The sequence below is a fragment of the Harmonia axyridis genome, chromosome 4 (genome assembly GCF_914767665.1).
Source record: "Harmonia axyridis chromosome 4, icHarAxyr1.1, whole genome shotgun sequence".
NCBI classification, from domain to species: Eukaryota; Metazoa; Arthropoda; class Insecta; order Coleoptera; family Coccinellidae; genus Harmonia; species Harmonia axyridis.
This window is the reverse complement of record NC_059504.1, coordinates 46,209,500-46,230,501: the sequence shown is the minus strand read 5'-3', so window position 1 is coordinate 46,230,501 and position 21,002 is coordinate 46,209,500. Positions and strand designations below refer to the sequence as shown.

Below are 21,002 nucleotides of genomic sequence, written 5' to 3'. Positions count from 1 at the left end.
GCGAGGCAATTCAAGTAGAAATTATACAACTGAAACACTGACTTGGTACCTTGGATCATAAGCTTATAATATCATCAGAAAACTTTCGCAACTCATTGAAAAATATATTTTCTCTAATTCTATGGTTATTCCGTTCATTCTTCCACATCTTGTAGAACAAAATCGTGCGAGAATATATCAGAAACGCACAGTTTTCATGGTTATATTTTATTATTCTATGTTGGTACTCCGAACTTTCCGCCACGGCTTTATCTGTCAATTCATCAATTTGCCTTAAAGAAATCAGTTCTGCCAACCAACATTTTTCAATGCAAAAATCACTAAATTATATTTATGGAAATATTTCATTAATTTCAATGAAAATGCAATGAATTAGAGAAAGTAATGTATAATACTCGTACAGAAGGCTCATTCTACCACTCATTCATTCCAAAACTCGCCACTTCGTGGCTCGTTTTTGAATTTTGAACTCGTGGAAGAATATCAATGCCTTCTGCACTTGTATTATAAATAACTATTCACTAATTTTGTAGCAAATTCGTTCATTCTGCCATACCTTGTAGAACAAAATCGTTCGGGAATATGTCAGTTTCACACAGATTTCCTGGTTATATTTCATTATTCTATGTTGATACTCGGAACTATCCTGTCACAGATTTATCTTTTATGTATCGCTTCAGCGATGCAGAAAAGAGTTCTGCCAACTCATTGGTTACGGCTTTATACGCTCTATTAGTGTGACGTCACACACCGCCATTTTTGGTTCCCCTGTCAGTGTTCGGAATCCAAACAAATAAATTGTCATTCAAATTAGTACGGTGTCGTTGAAGGAATTGGCTTATTTTCATAAATAAGAGTATTTGAGGAACGATTTCAGTATTAATTCATAGACAGAAGGAACGAGGTTAATACGTGTAAATTTGAATCCTGTATCATTCCCCAGATTTTGTAAAAAGCCGTTTTTATGAGTTGAACTTCAAGTTCGAATTTACTGGCATTAATCTCGTTCCTTCTGTCTATCAATTAATAGTGAAATCGTTCCTTGAATAATCTTATTTATCAAAATAAGCCAATTTCTTCAACGACATCGTACTAATTTGAATGACAATTTGTTGTTTGGATTCCGAACACTGACAGGAGAACTAAAATGGCGGTGTGTGACGTGACGTCATCACTAATAGAACGTGATCTTTCAAATTTCTGTTACAGAAAACAGTTGTGCCAATCAACATTTCTCAATGTAAAAATCACTAAACGATATTTATGGAAATATTCAATTAATTTCAATGGAAATTCAGTGAAACGACGAGTTTTTGAATGAACGAGTGTTAGAAATAGCTTTATGTAGGAGAAGAATACAGTATTTTATGATATTCACTGTATTTTCGTTGAACTTGATGGAATATTTTCATAAATATCATTTAGTTATTTCAAATCAAAAAATGTCCGTTTTATAACAAATTTGACAGCTAATAGATAAATCCGCGACAGGAGAGTTCCGAGTACCAACATATAATAATGAAACATAACCATAAAATCTGTATGAAATTAAGATATTCCCGCACGATTTTGTTCTACAAGATATGGCAGAATGAACAGATTTGCCACAGAATCAGAGAAATAACTATTGCTAACTCCCTAAACTTTGGGCCTAACCAAGTCTAGCCATTATTCTTCATAATATTCTTGCACAACCTAACCTACTATGTCGTTTTCAATTATGTTCTGAATGCATCTTGTGCTTCTTATCAGGCGAAATTCTATTATATATTATGGAAATTTCTTAGAGAATATATAACAATTAGAAATTTGAGAATCGAATTGTTAGTCGAACCTTATTGTTTGAGAACATTTCCAGCTGGAAATCCTAAAATTACAGGCAGTGACAAAACGATCGATTCAGAGAACGAGCGCTCAAAAATATGTAAAATGGTTAGGGTGATACTTTCACAGTAACTCTACTTTACCTCTTTACCTTCCATTGGCTTCAATTTTGACTTATCCATTCCCTTCTACAGCAATGCTGTCCATGTTTGTTTTAAAAATTTGTCATCTTTGATTAATAGAAATGTAAAAGAAAAAGTCAGTCTGAGAAGTTAAAATTACTGAAACCTTCAAGAAGGTTACTTCCTCACTCCTACAAGTTTCTTGTCTAAAGCAGATTTTGTGTTGGCTAGTGAGAGCTAGGCATTCGTCACCAGGAGATCCGGAGTTTCTTCATCCTTCTGAGGAATAAGAAATCTGAACTCGTCTCATGAGATGCTTCCTTGATGCAGTCTGAGGAAGGGCATATACTTGCTAAGATAATGATAATAATGTAGTTTATGTGGTTTATTGTATCATAAACATTAATCACAGAGGCTTTAGAGCCTGTACGCGATCCAGATACTTCTTAGATCTAGCAGTGTGATAGTTTCCAAGAAACTTCTTGGAATGTTCCAACCCAGGAAGATTCCGCGAGTGTTTCTCTTTTGGTTTTGCCTTTTCCTAAAACTTGCCTTTTAACTGAAACTGTAGGTACATCTGCCTATACCACCATCAGTGTTGAATCCAGGGGCTGCCTGGGGATATTACCCCCCAATGAAAAAGAGTATCTCTCAAAACTAAAACGATTTTTTGACTCAACTTCCCCCTAGATGTTGAAATCCTCTAACGAAGAAAATTGTCTAGATTCAACACTGTATACCGCAGAAAGGTCCTAGGCCAATGAAAGGAGGTTATGCTTCTTTTCTGGCAAGTGTGTTGACCTCTTCATTTTCCTAGCACCCTAACTATTTCGCATGTTTTTGTAATTTAGTAGTTCTTGATGATTTAAACTTGCCGAAACGTGAATCAAACGCCAATTGAACTACCCTGTGTTACTTTAGCTCTCAAGTATAGTACCAAATACTTAGATTGCATTTTTTCATACAACAGGTTCATGAACCTTATCTAGTCATTTCTAATACTTCAATGCTTCTTCTTTCGATAACTCATAGCATACTCTAACAATAACCATATCAAGCTAACTTTAATTATGAGAAACCTTACAGCTCGTTCGATGATGGCAATGAAGATGACCTAACCCAGCTCGAGGGGGACCTGGACATGGGGGACGTCACCTGCGATTTATCTGAAGACAGTGACGAGTGTAGTATTTAGGACGACAGTCGAGACATCGTGTTTTTCTAGTCGCAAGCTCGAAGTATAAAAATAGTAATAATTAGGAACGTTTTTTCTTTTGTATCTAGGACGTTGTTTTGTATAGCGGTTGTATGTTGCTCGAATATAAGAGAGAAAAACCCCTAGTGGATGTAGTAGGTGCGTAACAAGGTGGTGATTATGGATTTGAAGATACCTATTTCTGGAAGTCAACTCTCCTCGAGTATAAAAGATTTTAATTTATATATATTTTATTATGTTTTTTTTTTTAATTTATTTTTGTTTGTTATTACTTGTGGTGCAGTCAAAAATGAAGAACATGGAGCCACAGTTAGTCAAGGTCGTTTACTTTGCATCATCAATATATCACAATATCAATACACCCTTGAGCTAGAATTATTTTTTCTTTGATAGGCTCAGAATATCCTAAAGGTACTTTGCGTCCTTTGTGAATCGTCTATTTTCATATATCTTAGTAATTATTTTTAATGAAAATCGAATAATTTTTTTGACTGAATCACACTATATGAGAGAAAATATTATTAAGTTTATGAGTAACATAGTGGAAGAAGCCAGTTTAATTGCAATCCAGTGTAGGTATCCTTATATCGATTTGTTTAATACTTTTATAGTTACATTAAATATTTAATCATTCATATTTTAATAGGTAGGAATATATACCTAATAAAAAATATTAAACGTTTTATTCGGTCACAAGGTATGCTTGTCAGAATTCTTTCTTATTATACAGGATATGTTACGAAATATACAAAATATCATGACGTGGTCAATCGACATGAAAAAAGGTCGATTGAGAAGAAAAAATTTCAGAATTTTACCTGTTATGGCCCATTATTTCAAAATTAACGAATCATAAAAAATGGTGCTCTACATATTAACTTCTCATAGATTTTGTGTATTTCGTTTGATATCTTCATATGTCTACGATGAAATTCTTTCATCATATAAATTTATATTATTTGTTGACTCCTGTGAAGGAAAAAATTTATTTTGACTGATAATTACTCCTTCAATGTAATTTCCTCTAGGCTCTTTCGTTCATAAACTATACAGGTGTCGATGATAAACGAAAAGGTGAATGGAGAATGCAAAAAGCTTAGAAATTAGAGACAACTATATTTTTGCATAGAGTAGCCTAGGAGGAAACTGAATTCACGCTGAATAGGCAGAAAAATTTTGTCATAACTTGTAATTAATTAATGAACTCGATATCGAGTTTAGTCACAAACCGAAATTTTGTATTTCACATCACTAATAAATATAAGTTAGTATTTGGATGATATATTTAGAGGCTGATTACCAATTGAGCTTATATTGTTGTATGTATCAAGGATTTTCTCGAATACAAACTTTGAGTTATGTTATTATATTAAAAAAAATGGTGCAGCTTATTTGTTGGAATTGTATAGTATAGTTTATTTAACAATTTTTCGATTAACATATAGTATGAATTTGACTAGTCATTTTTTATTACAACATTTATACTTGTTTATTGATTAGTAAGTTGTGAGCATTGTATAAAGTTGTTTCTCATTTAGATTATGATATTATATTGGTTTTCTCTTGTTGTTTGTTTTTCTGTAATCCCTTTTTCTACAAATCATTACAACTTCCTAAAATATCATTGGAAATAATAATTTTTAAACACGTAATTGTCTTTCATTATTACAAATCATAAATCAATATTTTGGAAGTATTTCAGTCATCTTGATTGCAAAAAGTAATGTCTTTTTTTCTGTGGCAAATCCGTTTATTCTGCCATACTTTGTAGACAAAATCATGCAGGACTATTTCAGTTTCATGGTTATATTTCATTATTATGTGTTGGTACTCGGAACTTTTCTGTCACAGATTTATCTGCCAAACTTGTGATACAGAAAACGGTTCTGCCAACCAACATTTTTCGATCCAAAAATCACTACATATGATATTTATGAAAATCTACCATTTTAATAAAAAATCAGTGAGTTAGAGAAATTAATGTATAATACTCATGGTTGGTTTTTAACCGATTTCGAACTCGTGGAAATATATCAATACCTTCTGTACTTGTATTATAAATATCTATTCTACGACCCCAATAAACAGTACCTGGCAATTCGCCATCTTAATAAATATGGGTATGGTCCGTATATAGCTGAGATTTTCAGAGCAGTTATGTTTTTCATGAGGAAATAATTATCATAAGTGCTTCCAAAGACATTTATGTGATTGATACTTTTCTCTTCTGTCCAAAAATTTTTATAAACATTAATCTGAAGAATAAAATGACAAGACAAGTGGGAGTGATTGCCGAACTCCACCAGAATAAAAGTGTGGTCACCACTTTTTCAGGAATTTGATATACATATACGGACCTACTTACTAATCAAAGTAACCAAGGTGATATACTGTACAGGTTGGGCAAATTTCGATGTTTTAGCACTACAACTTTTAAACCAGAGGAAATAGACAAAATCTGATATCCCCTTCTCGGTCTCTTTTTCTGAGAAACTAACAAGGGTGGTATTCATTTTTAACCACCTCCTTTTGTTTTCGAGTTATAAGCGAAAATTGGAAAATGGCGATATCGAAAAACTATATCTCCGCTAATACTGATGATAGAGCTCTGAAATTAAAACATTATACAGGCACTTTTTTACGTATAATCCAGTGGCGTGCTCGTCTTTTCAAAAGGGTTTTTAATTACGAAGCTATAGCCCAAGGTTATGTTTTTTCAAATTGGAACACTAGATTTATGTGCCATTTTTTGAAAGCTTATTTTTCCTGATTTCAAAAATATATAACATCGTATGGTTTGTATTGAAATAACTAACAGAAAATGGTCAAAAACCTTTTTTTACCTAAAAGTCTCAATATTTCTATGGTTTCAACTGTTGATGAGCACTGAAAAATTGAGCTTTCTACAAAAAGAGCAGTGTCCTTCTGTCAATCTGATTATTTCTATGCTTTTTACTAATTTCTACAAAATTCGGATCTGGATATATTTATACATTTTTTATCTAAAAATTGATTTGGAAATAACGAAAAGATCCACAAGATCGAATGTTTCAATCGAATGAGTTGTAATGAGATGGATGTATCAGATTATTTTTATAGGTCTCCAGAACGAATACGCACAAGTAGGTACCAATCCATTTTAAATAGCATATGAAACGACGCATATATGATTGAATTCAACCATTTAATTGAAAAGAGAACAAACAAGAAATAATGTTTAACCTAATAATGACAACAATTGCACAATGTGCAACAGTGATCAACATGGTCGACGCCCCTTGGCGTCGACCATGTTGAAACATCGGAAACATCGCAAAAGAAAAATATGAGAATACAATACATAAATTCTCGCTTTCTACAAAGAATTAACTCAGAATTCCGATAATCTAGACTGAATCATTTTGGAAACATCGCAAAAGAAAAATATGAGAATACAATACATAAATTCTCGCTTTCTACAAAGAATTAACTCAGAATTCCTATAATCTAGACAGAATAATTTTGAACACGCCTACGCTTACTCTCCTTCTCTCAAAGTGATTATGGAAGGGAAATTGTTCAAATGATCACATCTCCTACCTTTATTTAAATAATGGAATTTTATCTCTGTTCTTCCCATTAGATATCCGCACTGTAAAGAAGTATTATTGGCAATACTATAGATTTTCATAAAAAAAGAGAATTGTAAGCCTATTGAATTTATATTTACAGATATAATTTCTATACAACAGTTTGTTTCCTCAGGAAACATAATGAACATCTATTTACAAAATTAATTGTATCAACTTCATGAAAAGGCATTATTTGTCCCATAAACCTATCTCTTTCATCTTGGTCTGGAAATATTGTTGTAAATTCACAGCACACTGATAGTATTCTGTATCAGGTGCATTATAAATTTTGCAGTTCGTAAATATCCTCATCATATCAGCTATGAATAGTCTTCTGGACACATAATATCTGGATTTCAAACGTTCTGCCATAGTCTTCAGATCTGACAAATCAATAAATTTGTGACATCTTTCAAATAATAAAACGAATATAAAAAAACTCACCCATGGGATACTTTATGAGGTCATAATAGTCCAAAACTGTATTTTTATCAACTGGAACTTTGAACGGCCATGCATCTTCATGGTTCTTCACCTACAAATAGAAAGAAATTTGATATTCTGTTGTGCGGAAACAAATTCCGAACTTACGGAATGGAGAACTACTTTCAACATCCCAGCAAGAACATCGATGTCTTGAGATTCTTCCAACTGGTGTACCAATCTTGTTGCCCTTGCTGCTGGTCTCCACCCAGTTTCTTCTATGCCTGGTATAGACTCAATAGGCAAAGTTGTAACACCTGACAAAAAAATTTATCTCAAAAACGAAAGATAGCAAATACGGAAACTGACCTTCTTTGAAAAATGTAAGTCCTCTGTGAACTTTCGAAACGGTTCTTTGTTGCTGATAAATCAGCTGTTTTACAATTTTCTTCTGTTTTCTTACTGTTGCGGTAAATTCTGTGTAAATGATTTTTGGATTCAATTCACAATGCATCAAGGTTGCTCCCTCGTAGTCCTTTATATAACCCTGGTATATCGATCTGCTGAGTTTGATATCCTTAGAGAAACCTTGCCTCTCAAAATAACCTGAAAAGGGTTAAAGAAATAATTCAAAGTGAAGAATATGACAGACAAATATCAAACTACTGTAAGAAGAATTGGTCTGTCTAAAGCTATTCTCAGAAACTAAGATTCGAACCAAATTTGGTACAAAAATTGGATCCCTATAGGCCAAGAATAAAATCTATTATAATTATTAAAATATTAAAAATTATGACATCATCGTGACAAATAGTGAAAGTTTTGGTACATAATACCCCTAGGGAGGTTGTCAATTTTATTAACGTCGTTGACGACCTCCCTGGGTTTCTATGAATGAGTAGGGTAGTGAACAAAAGATCTGCATGGTCGCAGTTCCCGGAAGGCTCACCGAAGCAAAACGACCCCAGTTCAAATAATAATAATAATGGTACATAATACCATAATTTTGATAATTATATTGAATTGCCTTCAGCGAGTAGACATATTCAACCTTTATATAATCAATTGTTTTTAAAACCAAACCATACTGAATAAGTCATATACCGGAAATTTGAGGACATGAAATAAGGAAATCGATTCATGATAATAAATATAATTTCTCTAATTCTGTGTCAAATCTGTTCATTCTGCCGTACCTTGTGCAACAAAATTGTGCGGGAATATCTCAGATGCACACAGATTTCATGGTTTTATTTCATTATTATATGTTGGTACTAAGAACTCATCCATTACAGGTTTATCTATTATCTGTCAAATTTCTGTTACAGAAAACAGTTGTGCCAACCAACACTTCTAAATGCAAAAATTACTAAACGATATTCCATTAATTTTAATGAAAATTGAGTGAATTAAAGAAAATAATGTATAATACTTGTACAGAAGTACACATTCTAACACTTGTTCATTAAAATGAAAGAATGTAGATTCCGTCTGCACTTGTATTATAAATAACTATTTTAAAACAAAGATGTGGTCATTATAGTAGTAGTTATAAATTTGAGAATATTTTAGTCCGTCATAATTGTTATTTCATCTTGTAAACCAAAGGCATATTTATTAGATTAGAAATCCCAAATTTTTTTTAGTCAACCAAAATTTGGATATGGCAAGATACAAGTTTTCTTTCATTTTGTTACAATTTGTTCATGATTCAAGACATTCTATGAAATAGGAGGAAATAATAAACTATAGAGTAAAATTGGCATGATTTTTTATGTACCTACCTATGGCATTTTGATCTGCAAAAGTTAGAAAATGCAAAACCCCTTTCCTTATATGATAATCTTTCAAATGGTTCATTAGGTGGGTGCCATAACCCTTAATCTGTTCTCTATTTGTGACTGCGCAGAACACTATTTCGGTGAACCCTTGTGTTTCAAACATCCTAAAGCAGATCCCACCAATCAGATGATTTTCTTTTATCAGTGCTAAAGTCCGATGTTTTCTGGAAAAAAAAACTAGTTGATATGGTTACCTTCAACGTTGATTTTATCACATACGGATCAAATAATAATTGAGAAATGTATTCGATGGGCATTCGGGGCAATTGGTGAGAGAATACATTTTGCAGTCCAATCAACCAGATCATGGTTTGTTTTGGTACTGGCTCTGTCAGACTATTTCCTACAACCTTCAATTCGATGATTTTCTTTTTTTCTTCAGTTTTTGGGACTTCATCGGTGGCAGGGGCATCTTCAGAAAAGACAAGCTGCAATTATATAAATGGTGATAATTTTTTTTCAAAAGTAACCTCAAGTAACATCTCAGTTATAATGATATTACTCACATCAGGACCAGTCATATAATTTGGGTCATCTATTGTTCTAATAATTTGAGCAACTGTTTCTTCTGGAATATCCTCGAAATGTTCATCTCTCTTCCTTTTTGTTTCTCTAACGGGGGTTTCATTTGGACGTTTCACAGTGGTTGCGGTTGAAGGAGTATTAGCATCTTGAGCAGCTAAAAAATTTCATGAAGTGGACCGGTCTCAAGTTTCATATCCACTTACGTTTTCTACAGGATTCTAGTAAGCTCTGCAGATGAAGAGTTGGAATGTGTTTAAAATCAGGATCGAAAATTGGTGAGCTTGGAGCGAATAACTCCTTGTCTAGGACATTGAGAAATGGGGGAAAGTGTGTGAGAAGCATAACTCTCCTCTCCTGAGTCATTTGATCCCTGGCTCTGTGAAACTGGTCCATTATCTGCTTCTTGATGTGTTTAAAAACTGTTCGGAGTAAAGTTTTTCCAAAGGCCATCGTTGTGTCTGTATGTTTGAGAGAATCACAAAACATAGGTATGTGACAAAAGACAAGCCATCTAGATAATTATGACAAGATATTAATCACAAGTTTTTTAAATATTTTGTATAAATAGTGCAATTTAAGCTCACCTTCTATATTCCACTCTGTATATTGTCATTTCTTCTTGTCTGACAATGTGATCTGGGCTTGGAGGAGGAAATTCCCAATTGTTCAAATATTGGATCAAAATCCTTGCTAGTTCGCACATTGTTTTCCACTCTTGTTGAGCCAAATGAGAAAACTTGTACACTAACATGTTAGTAATGGCTTTGTGAATTGTGGCTCGCTCAAAAGGAGGACATCCTAAAGGACCATCAATAGTTGGTGTTTCTAAAGTGAGTATACACTTTCGCAGAAGCTAGAAATTGTTTAATTAAACTATGAAAATCTAGTTATTAGGATTTTTTGTCACAGGATTCAAATCTTGCAACAAAACAATCAACAGGACCAAAAACTCATTAAATTTTCTCATTCACTTACTCGAAACAAACAGCCATATACTTTCTTGGTTTCAGGATTTTCTTCTCTATTCATTGCTGCATAAATATTATCAAAATCTATAGCCATACTGAGAACACGATTGACTTCATTTTCTGGTTTCGATCTCAAATGAGAAACATGATTTTCTGGAAAATTTATAAATGTATCATTGTAAACGTCAAAGATTGGCAAAAAAATTACCTATTGTATGTTCACATTTACAAACATCATTGAATGTGAAGGCTTGTTGTTCTTGGACTTTTTTCCAACCTGTACACTGACATTCTTCTACCTGGCATTTAGAATAAACTGCTAACTTGAGAAGTTTCCTATTGAGGGGGGCTGAAAACCAAACCTGCTTCCTCTGTTTGATTTTTTCAACATTTGAAACTTGAGGTTTTGGTTGCTCAGGGGAAACATTTTCGGGACGTTTACCATTTGTTTCAGGCGTAGGAGGTTCATTTGATTCGGGGGTATTTGCTTGTTCGCTCATACTTATTCAATTTAAATAACCAAGATTTAAAGTTACTATCCCTGAAAACAATGAACAAGCTAACCGAGTTATTCAAAACAAACTTAACCTAAAATCTCTAATGTCAATTTCTAACTGAAAACGTTGAAAGCGTTCTGTTGTTGCCTTTCAGTTCCTAAAATTTTCGTTCGAGGGCGCCACAAGATTTAGCTTTGTTTTTTATTTGTAGATGGGTGTATTCGTGGTTGCCTGGAACGGTGACTAGGAAGGGGACGTTGAATTCTACAGATACCAGTATGCCAAGATTATCAGTTACCGCTACCGCTTGCTCAATCAGGTTTTCGGATGCAGAACGTCCAAGAGCAGTCAGAAGAGGAGGCGAAGTTTGCTCGCCAGTCAAGTTAGCGCGGTTGATTGTGTTGGTACTGGTAAAACGACAAACAGTGCCGTCCGCAAAAACGCGAAGTGTGTTTCGTTTTGCGCTCCTTTGAATTTTGAAGCCCCGCGGACCAAGGATTTACGTTGAACCGAGAATTTTACCGAATATAACGCTATGTCTGCGAGAGTGAATGTCGTTTTTGTTGCCTATTTGGTTCTGGTGTGTTTTTCGAGTGTTGTGTACAGCAAAAATGTGAATGCTCGATTGGCGAAAAGGACAACAGACAATGGATTAGGAGACGAGTCCTGCGACAATGTCAAGCCGTTTTTCGAAATGAAAAATGTCACAGTCACATTGGATAGCCCTAAAGGTAAGCACTTCATTTGTTCTTCTGAAAATTTTTCTAGCTACTATTTAATAATTCGAGCAGTTCAAGGTAAATTTTCAATCAAAGGATTCAATAACCGTGAAGGTAAACGAAAATCAGATTATGGAGTGTGGTGACCTTTAATTAAGACTGTTTATCGATTTCATTAAGTAAATTAGGCAAATAATCAAATCGTCTGCGATCGAAGAGCCCATTCAAACTGTTAATGTCAATTTGACGACTTCATTATCAAAGTCGAGAACACAATGGGAAGTTGGCTGTGTCGTTAGTTGAATTGGATAATCGTAGAGATAAACGATTAGGCACAGAAAATAAGTTGTGGAGAAGAGTGAAGAACTGGTTCTAACGTCATCTTGATTGGGGCGGTCAGTGTTACAAGTTAATAAAGTGACGTCCTCCACCCTAACACAATCTAACGCTGAGAAAGTGAAAAAGCTCAGGTATTTCAGATTTCGTTTATTGAAAATGTGATGATGGAAAGTTTATTTCTCTATTTCAGTATTGTAATGAGTTCCTTACAGCACTAAAAACAGTGTTGGAATGAACTCATTACAGCATTGTTTTCAGTTATGTTTTTTTTTTGGTTTTCTACACAGACTATCCTATCAAATTTCAACTCACGTCAATTGTCAATATAGGTAATATAATTAAGATATAGTAAAATGATTTGCAACATTATTCTTAATTTCTCTTAATTCTGGTGATGTAAAATCGTTTCATCAGGCTTAATTTAGAATTTTGATGCGTAATTATAAATTATTTCAAACTTCGAAACATACGATTCAAATTGAAATTCCGTAATCTGTCAATTATCGTAACAGTCACACCAACTGCCAAGATACAATACAAAAGTCACTAGGATGCATAATCTGAATTTTTCGTTGAATTTCGACAATATTTCACAAAACTCGACTGAAATAGAGAAATTATCGTCTAATACTCGTTGCAGAAGGCAATTCCAACACTCAAGCGTTCGAAAACTCGCTCCTTCGTCGTCGAATTTCGCATTCGTGTTGGAATAGGAGCCCATTCTGCAACTTGTTTTAGAATATGGAACGTGTTTTTTTAGAGCTATAGAACTTTAAATTGCAATAAAACAACGATGGATTATTCGATTGACATGAATTTTATTTATCCGCAAGATAATCTTGTGGCATTACATTTTAAATATGATTTCTGGCATATGACCGCCACGGCTGGCTCGGATGTAGTCCAATCTGGACGTCCAATTTTCGATGACTTTTTCCAACATTTGTGGCCGTATATCGGCAATAACACGGCGAATGTTGTCTTCCAAATGGTCAAGAGTTTGTGGCTAATCCGCATGCATAGACCAATGACTTTACATAGCCCCACAGAAAGTAGTCTAGAGGTGCTAAATCACAAGATCTTGGAGGCCAATTCACAGGTCCAAAACGTGAAATTAGGCGGTCACCAAACGTGTCTTTCAATAAATCGATTGTGGTACGAGCTGTGTGACATGTTGCGCCATCTTGTTAAAATCACAGCTCCTGGACATCATGGTTGTTCAATTCAGGAATGTAAAAGTTAGTAATCATGGCTCTATACCGATCACCATTGACTGTAACGTTCTGGCCATCATCGTTTTTGAAGAATTACGGACCAATGATTCCGCCAGCCCATAAAGCGCACCAAACAGTCAGTTTTTCTGGATGTAACGGTGTTTCGACATACACTTGAGGATTAGCTCCACTCCAAATGCGGCAGTTCTGTTTGTTGACGTAGCCATTGAACCAGAATTGCGCTTCATCGCTAAACAAAATAAAATGGACGTAGTGCGCGATTCGTATTCCGCACAGAACCATTATTTTCGAAATAAAATTGCACTATTAGCAAGCGTTGTTCTAGCGTGAGTCTATTCATGATGAATTGCCAAACCAAACTGAGAATAAATCACTTGACAGCTGTTAAATCGGTCTCCATCTTGAACAGTAATGCCAACTTAAAGTTATATACCTCGAAAAAAAACACCCGTTACTATTCCTACTAGCTATGATTTGTAGTAGATTCATATAATTGAACCCTCGATTGAACCTGTCATAAAACTAATGCCCTTGTTTAGTGGGTAGATTTTGAGTTTAGGACGAATATTCTTAATACGCAGTGCAATGTTTGGTATCTTCAATTAAAGTTTTGAGTCCATTGAGGGCATAAAACGACCTTTTCCTGTGTTGAACTTCCCAGAGCACCCCATCAGCGTCAGAACAGTAATTGGAAATTCGATTGATAGACATCAATTGACGGTCAGAACCAAATTTGGGGTAACCTTCGAAGTCCGGATTCCGTCATTGGACAAAGATAGCTATCTGCACAATTCGACAACCGGATTGCTGTTTGATTTGGCAGGATAGAATTTGCCAAGGACTTGAATTCGTGATTAATTACCAGCTGAAGTTGCATTGGAATCAAGGGAGAGGAAGTATCGAATCGCATTGTATTGTAATTTCATCAGTGTACGATCGTCGATGTGTTTTGAATCGATTATGATCATCGATGTCCATTCCTATGCTGGGACGTTTCTTTGTTCGTTGAGGATTTTCGACAAATGGTGCAATAAAGGTTTTTTCTACATTCATGCAAAAAGCAGAACTTCATTGAACTATATTTAGTGGAAAAAGAAGTTCTTTATTGCACTAGTGCAATAAAGTTTTTATTGCACTCATCTGTCATTCTACTTCAACGTGCTCTCATCATGACAAACAAATATTTCAGCCTGAAGGAAATAACGATGTACTGTTACCAAGTACTAGTACGTTTACAACAGTAACAAATCAAGAAGTGGATTTAAAAAGTACTTCACTACGAAATATTCATATTGAAAAGTGCACCAATTGTTCATTCACTTTCAAAATTGAGGGTAAAAATAAAGTTTGAGTTAAATTGTTCGTACTTAACGCATTAGTTCCTGTTTCGATGCAAATCGAAATTAATAATAAAGTATTCAAGTTGCGCTTTTCATTTTCCTACACCAAGTGCCGCACCTCAATAAATCATTTTTTGCTTTTTGCATGAACGGAGAAAAAATGTTGTATGCAACTCGTGCAAAAATTGTTTATTGCACTCGACGTGTTGTCCACCTCGGCCTCGTCGGACAATTTCACGTCGATTGCAATAAACATTCACTTTTTGCACTTGTTGCATAAATAACTATATTTTGTAATAAAAAAATGCACATTTGTGGCTGTATATCCTCGATAACTTCTCGAATTCCATCCTTAAGGTCTTGAATCTACGTGAAACATTGGCAATGGCATAGACCATATCATCCACGTAGCCCTAAAGAAAAGTCTAAAAGTGTTGAATCACAAGATCTCTCGATAATTTTATGAATTCCATCTTCAAGTTCTTGAATATATTGTTGCGCATTGGTATAGACCTCATCTTTTACGTGGCCTCAAAGAAAAAAGTCTAAAAGTGTTAAATCACAAGATCTCGGTGGCCAATTGTGATCATCTCTTCGAGAAATAACACGATCAGGAAACTTTTCTAGCAAATTCGCGATTGTTTTCTTATTTGTGTGGCACGTAGCGCCGTCTCGTTGAAAATAAACGTCGTCCACATCAATATTTTCCAATTCCATTTGTGGAATGCCTATATAATTCCCAAGATCGACGAGGTATCGACAAATCTGGGTTTTCGTCAATACTATGGGCGAGAGCAGCAATATTCTCAGTCTTTCTTGAGCGAAACACACGGTTTAGAATGTTCTCATCACTAACTTGTCCCAACAGCTCAATTTTTTTCAACAGTTTCATTATTGCTATATGCTTTATTTGTGGACTGTGACTGCAGAATTTTCAACATTTTTGTAGTGAATTTAAAAAATTTCATTGAGTTGGTGAATCGTTTATCGTTCCGTTTTTAGTAATGACGAGGTTTTTACTTGTCAAATGTCAAAAGTGACAGATAAAAACAGTGCTGTAATGAACTCATTACAGCATTGTTTTCAGTTATATTTTTCGTTTTATGGTTGTCTACACTGACTTCCGATCCTATCAAATTTCAACACACGTCAATTGTCAATATAATATAATTTGGATATAGTGAAATGATTTGCAACATTATTCGCAATGGTGTTGAATCGATTTCGTCAGAAATAATTCACGAATTCAATGCGTAATTATCAAATATGTCAAAATTCGACACATACTAGTCAAATTCAAATTCCGCAATCTGTCAGTTTTCGCAACAGTTACACCAATTGTCAAGATACAATACAAAAGTCACTAGGACTCGTTCAAGAATTTCGCATTCCTGTTGGAATAGGAGCCCATTCTGCAACTTGTTTCAGAATATACTTTTACCTACTTGATTGACTTTGTTCATTAAAAAATTTTAAAAAATGTAGAAAAAGCATGAACTCTCATGGAAGTATCAGGAATTGGTCGATGAAACAGAAAATATTTATTATTTATTCAAATTTATTGTCTTCTCGGAAATAATACAATGTCTTTTATCGAATGAAAACTGATGTCTCAAAGTGATAAGTAGGTCGAATTTTGAAAAAACTGCACCGTATCCGAGACCGTATCCATATCGGGGCAATTTGGCAGTTGCTGCATTAGGTTTTTTGATATTAGGCCAGAAATTGGAAGTGTTTGATTGTGGCCCAAAAAATGATATCGAATGTTTCAACTGATTAGGAAATAGTATATTGTGCAACAAGTGGGGAAAGTCCAACTTTGCTCGCGAGTGTGGAAACACACGAGCGAGAAACGGACTTTCCACATGTTGCACAATATACTTTTCCTACAACTGCACAAATTTCAATGATTCAAGTAATGGACTTGATTCAAATCAAAATGGCCTTCGTTGACAGTATGTGCTAATTTATTGCGTTCACATAGAAACGACTCAAAAGCCGAATTTCATTGGTCTACCAAGCGAGGTGTAGGCAAAGTGCCGTGAGAAATAATATTTCCCACAGTATAAGCAATAGGTACATAGTTTTGAAATTGAGTAAGCTATGAAGAATACGCTACTTTTCATAGCAGTTGTAGGAAAATTGACTTTCACTACCCTGCACATCTCTCCATTCACATTATTTAGAAACAAGATGTTAGTGAATCATTCCTTTTTCATTTAAGAAACTAGACAAGTTCCCACAAGATTTTTACCTGTCGAATAAAAGCTCCTTAGTCTGAAAAGGTTGAATAATAATAATCCAAACGATAACACTAGTCTTGGCGAGAGTCTTGGCCATTCGAAGTGCGTTTGATCAATCAACTGCTAACGCCCACATATATCACTTGTATAACTCACTTTTTCTGAAATTATTGCCACCCATGGTTTTACACGCCAAAATTACTCAGAAGATAAGACTGTCGAGTTCTCAACTTTTCCATTAAACCTTTTAAAAAATGAAATACCTAAGTGTTGGGTTTGAGCTCGGGTTTGAATGATTTATCAAAATATTATTATAATTGTTTTTTCTCGCCTATAATATTAAATTTTTTCAGGCTCTCCCTGTTCAGGCCAAACACCGAATGGAATTCATTTCGTTGATCGCAAGTTTTGGAATTTCTAGGTTAGGTTATACCTTTCTCAAACTCGGCGTGAAGTATGTGTTTTCTTTACAATATTCACACTCATTCCAGATATGATAGATTTATGACTTTGGTGTATCACAGTTTCATTCTTGTCCCTTTCTTACCTGTTACCTTTCAAGGGACTAGCACCAAATTAATGTTTTCCACTACAAACAGACATTGTCTGCGTTCCGTTGGTGTTATTATGCTGAGGTAACGAACTGTACTGTGTGTCGGCGTTATTCATCTTTCAATTGTCTCTTTATCTATTTACTCACCTTTTATTCACTAGAATTTTGTGAATTTTTTATTTCGAGTAATGCCAGAGTTTGCCCAATCTAAATAATGCACCTTTTGACTCTGTTTGGAATTTCTATTGTTCACGTGTTAACGAATAGTTATTTATAATACAAGTGCAGAAGGCATTCATATTCTTCCACGAGTTCAAAATTCAAAAACGAGCCACGAAGTGGCGAGTTTTTGAAAGAACGAATGGTAGAATGAGCGTTCTGTACGAGTATTATACATTATTTTCTCTAATTCTGTGGTTATTCCGTTCATTCTTCCACATCTTGTAGAACAAAATCGTGCGAGAATATATCAGAAACGCACAGTTTTCATGGTTATATTTCATTATTCTATGTTGGTACTCCGAACTTTCCGCCACGGCTTTATCTGTCAATTCATCAATTTGCCTTAAAGAAATCAGTTCTGCTAACCAACATTTTTCAATGCAAAAATCACTAAATGATATTTATGGAAATATTTCATTAATTTCAATGAAAATGCAATGAATTAGAGAAAATAATGTATAATACTCGTACAGAAGGCTCATTCTACCACTCGTTCATTCCAAAACTCGCCACTTCGTGGCTCGTTTTTGAATTTTGAACTCGTGGAAGAATATCAATGCCTTCTGCACTTGTATTATAAATAACCATTCTCTAATTCATTGCATTCTTATTGAAATCAATGAAATATTTCCATAAATATCATTTAGTGATTTTTGCATTGAAAAATGTTGGTTAGCAGAACTGATTTCTTTAAGGCAAATTGATGAATTGACAGATAAAGCCGTGGCGGAAAGTTCGGAGTACCAACATAGAATAATAAAATATAACCATGAAAACTGTGCGTTTCTGATATATTCTCGCACGATTTTGTTCTACAAGATGTGGAAGAATGAAAGGAATAACCACAGAATTAGAGAAGAACGTTTTATGAAATTTTATATTTAATGATCTTTGACCTGACTGTTTTATCAAAAAGTTAACATATGGCGAAACGATGTAACATTTGTTCGAATGAGCAACATTCCACGAAAAAAATCGCGGACAAAATTTGCCAATCATAAATTATATTTATGCACATGCTTAATCGTATCACACAGTAACAATAGGATGACATGTCACGCACGAAAGAGTGTCACGCTTCACGGAACACGCTCATCTCTCTAGGTTTGACCACGCGCGAAACGTCATCTGTCAACGCTGTCACATGCCCATCACGGTAGACTGCGGTCTGACCATCAAATTAGCTCGACGCACTTTCGGTTTCATTATTCACATGACTTTTTACTCGTGAATTAATATAATAAGTATTTACTAAAATAACAGAATAAAGCTAGATTAAAATTGAAAATTACAGATCCGATCAGACTGAGAATTTGCTGGTATCTAAAGACAATTTCATTTCAAGCTTTCTGCAAATTTTCGTGTTGATAGATTCATTATAAGTATAGAAAACTAAAGCTCCGACTCATACAGAATAGCTAAATGAAATATAAAATAACAATTCTAGACTTTATAACGGGTGTTTTTTTCGAGGTATATAACTTTAAGTTGGCATTACTGTTCAAGATGGCGACCGATTTGATAGCTGTCAAGTGATTTATTCTCAGTTTGGTTTGGCAATTCATCAGGAATAGACTCACGCCTGAACAACGCTTGCAAATAGTGTAATTTTATTTAGCAAATAATGGTACTGTGCGGAATACGTATCGCGCACTACGTCCATTTTATTTTGTTTAGCGATGAAGCGTACTTCTGGTTGAATGGATACGTCAACAAACAAAACTGCCGCATTTGGAGTTAAGCTAATCCTCAAGTGTATGTCAAAACACCGTTACATCCAGAAAAACTGACTGTTTGGTGCGCTTTATGGGCTGGTGGAATCATTCTTCGTACTTCTTCAAAAACGATGATGGCCAGAACGTTACAGTCAATGGTGATCGGTATAGAGCCATGATTACTAACTTTTTCATTCCTGAATTGAGCAACCATGATGTCCAGGAGCTGTGGTTCCAACAAGACAGCGCAACATGTCACACAGCTCGTGCCACAATCGATTTATTGAAAGACACGTTTAGTGATCTCCTAATTTCACGTTTTGGACCTGTGAATTGGCCTCCAAGATCTTATGATTTAACACCGCTAGACTACTTTCTGTCGGGCTAAGTAAAGTCATTCGTCTATTCGGATATGCCACAAACCCTTGACCATTTAGAAGACAACATTCGCCGTGTTATTGCCGATATACGGCCACAAGTGTTGGAAAAAGTCATCGAAAATTGGACGTCCAGATTGGACTACATACGAGCCAGTCGTGGCGGTCATATGCCAGAAATCATATTTAAAATGTAATGCCACAAGATTATCTTGTGGATAAATAAAATTCATGTCAATCGAATAATCCACCGTTGTTTTATTGCAATTTAAAGTTCTATAGCTCTAAAAAATTCTATTCTAAAAAATATTAACCACTACAATACTCAAAGATTTCGAGCGGAAAAGATCACTTCCAAGGAAACACAATAAATTTGGCGAACAAAATTGTTCTCTGTGTTTCATTGAGTCAATTTCATTATACTTCATCAAGAGTTGTAAACCTGTCAGATTAACCTCAAAGCCCGTATTTTTCTGCCTTCATACCGCCAGTGATACCTTCCATCCTACGTAATTACTCATTCCAATATTCCACAGTTGGCAGAAGTGCCGCAGACTCCACAATTCGTTTTTTCTATGCAAATCCGCTCGATGTTCCCCGTCTTTCGCATTCCGCGGCCACAAATTAACCTCGTTCGGAGTTGTTTCTTCTTCTTTTTTCGCCATTATAACGCTTCGTGACCCGAATTGTCGGCGACCATTGAAGTTCTGCCAAATATCTTGAGAGATCGCCCGGCGCAATTCGACGGTACGAACCGACGCAATTACGCAGACCGAATATTCATCTGCCGAGCGAAATAATCAGCGGGAATTCACGGCAAAATAATCTCTCGACCGTATCCTGGACGTGAAATAATTGGGACGGATTCTGGGAGCGCCAAAAATTCCCATTTACCCCCTTTTCAGACGTACAAGGGGGGGTATCCGATGGAAATTGCCCCTTTCTTTCGACGTTTGCGGGTTACAAATGGATCTCTCTTCGTCTCCCTCGCACGATAATTTGTCCTGGGATTTGGAAATTTGCCTGGAACCTCGGAAGATGGAGACGATGTTGAAATTTCTGGATGACGGATAGGGGAATTAGGTGACTGATTAGATACGTTTCGGTGGTTGTTGGAGTACAGATTTTGGTTGTTTTAAGTGTTGCCAATCGTCTAAACGTCTCATACTAATTCATAACAGTTTCAGAACCGGTAAGACCGAGGGGGAGACAAATTGACTGAGTATAGGTTT

The 21,002-nt window shown here is 35.1% G+C and overlaps 3 protein-coding genes across 4 annotated transcripts in view; 2 read left to right on the top strand and 1 right to left on the bottom strand.

The window, feature by feature from the left end:
* Positions 1 to 4,727, top strand: part of LOC123679165 (serine/threonine-protein phosphatase 2A regulatory subunit B'' subunit beta) — a 71,041-nt gene extending 66,314 nt beyond the window's left edge. For both annotated transcript variants that reach the window (XM_045616590.1, XM_045616591.1), the window contains one exon: positions 3,033 to 4,727. In XM_045616590.1, the coding sequence (XP_045472546.1) occupies positions 3,033 to 3,141 (109 nt within the window). In that variant the 3' untranslated portion in view covers positions 3,142 to 4,727. The remainder of the gene's footprint in view (positions 1 to 3,032) is intronic.
* A 2,117-nt stretch (positions 4,728 to 6,844) lies between these two features.
* Positions 6,845 to 11,164, bottom strand: LOC123679162 (histone acetyltransferase KAT2A). Its single transcript, XM_045616588.1, has 11 exons — positions 10,739 to 11,164; positions 10,538 to 10,683; positions 10,147 to 10,415; positions 9,766 to 10,073; positions 9,544 to 9,716; positions 9,257 to 9,465; positions 8,981 to 9,201; positions 7,566 to 7,802; positions 7,365 to 7,513; positions 7,218 to 7,308; positions 6,845 to 7,156 (listed from the first exon to the last, which is right to left on the bottom strand). Exons 1-11 carry the CDS (start codon positions 11,028 to 11,030, stop codon positions 6,963 to 6,965), a joined length of 2,289 nt encoding a protein of 762 aa, XP_045472544.1. The 5' UTR covers positions 11,031 to 11,164; the 3' UTR covers positions 6,845 to 6,962.
* A 188-nt stretch (positions 11,165 to 11,352) lies between these two features.
* LOC123679163 (division abnormally delayed protein) overlaps positions 11,353 to 21,002 on the top strand; it is a 338,738-nt gene continuing 329,088 nt past the window's right edge. The window contains exon 1 of the mRNA XM_045616589.1: positions 11,353 to 11,758. Coding sequence (XP_045472545.1) covers positions 11,563 to 11,758 — 196 coding nt within the window. The 5' untranslated portion in view covers positions 11,353 to 11,562. The remainder of the gene's footprint in view (positions 11,759 to 21,002) is intronic.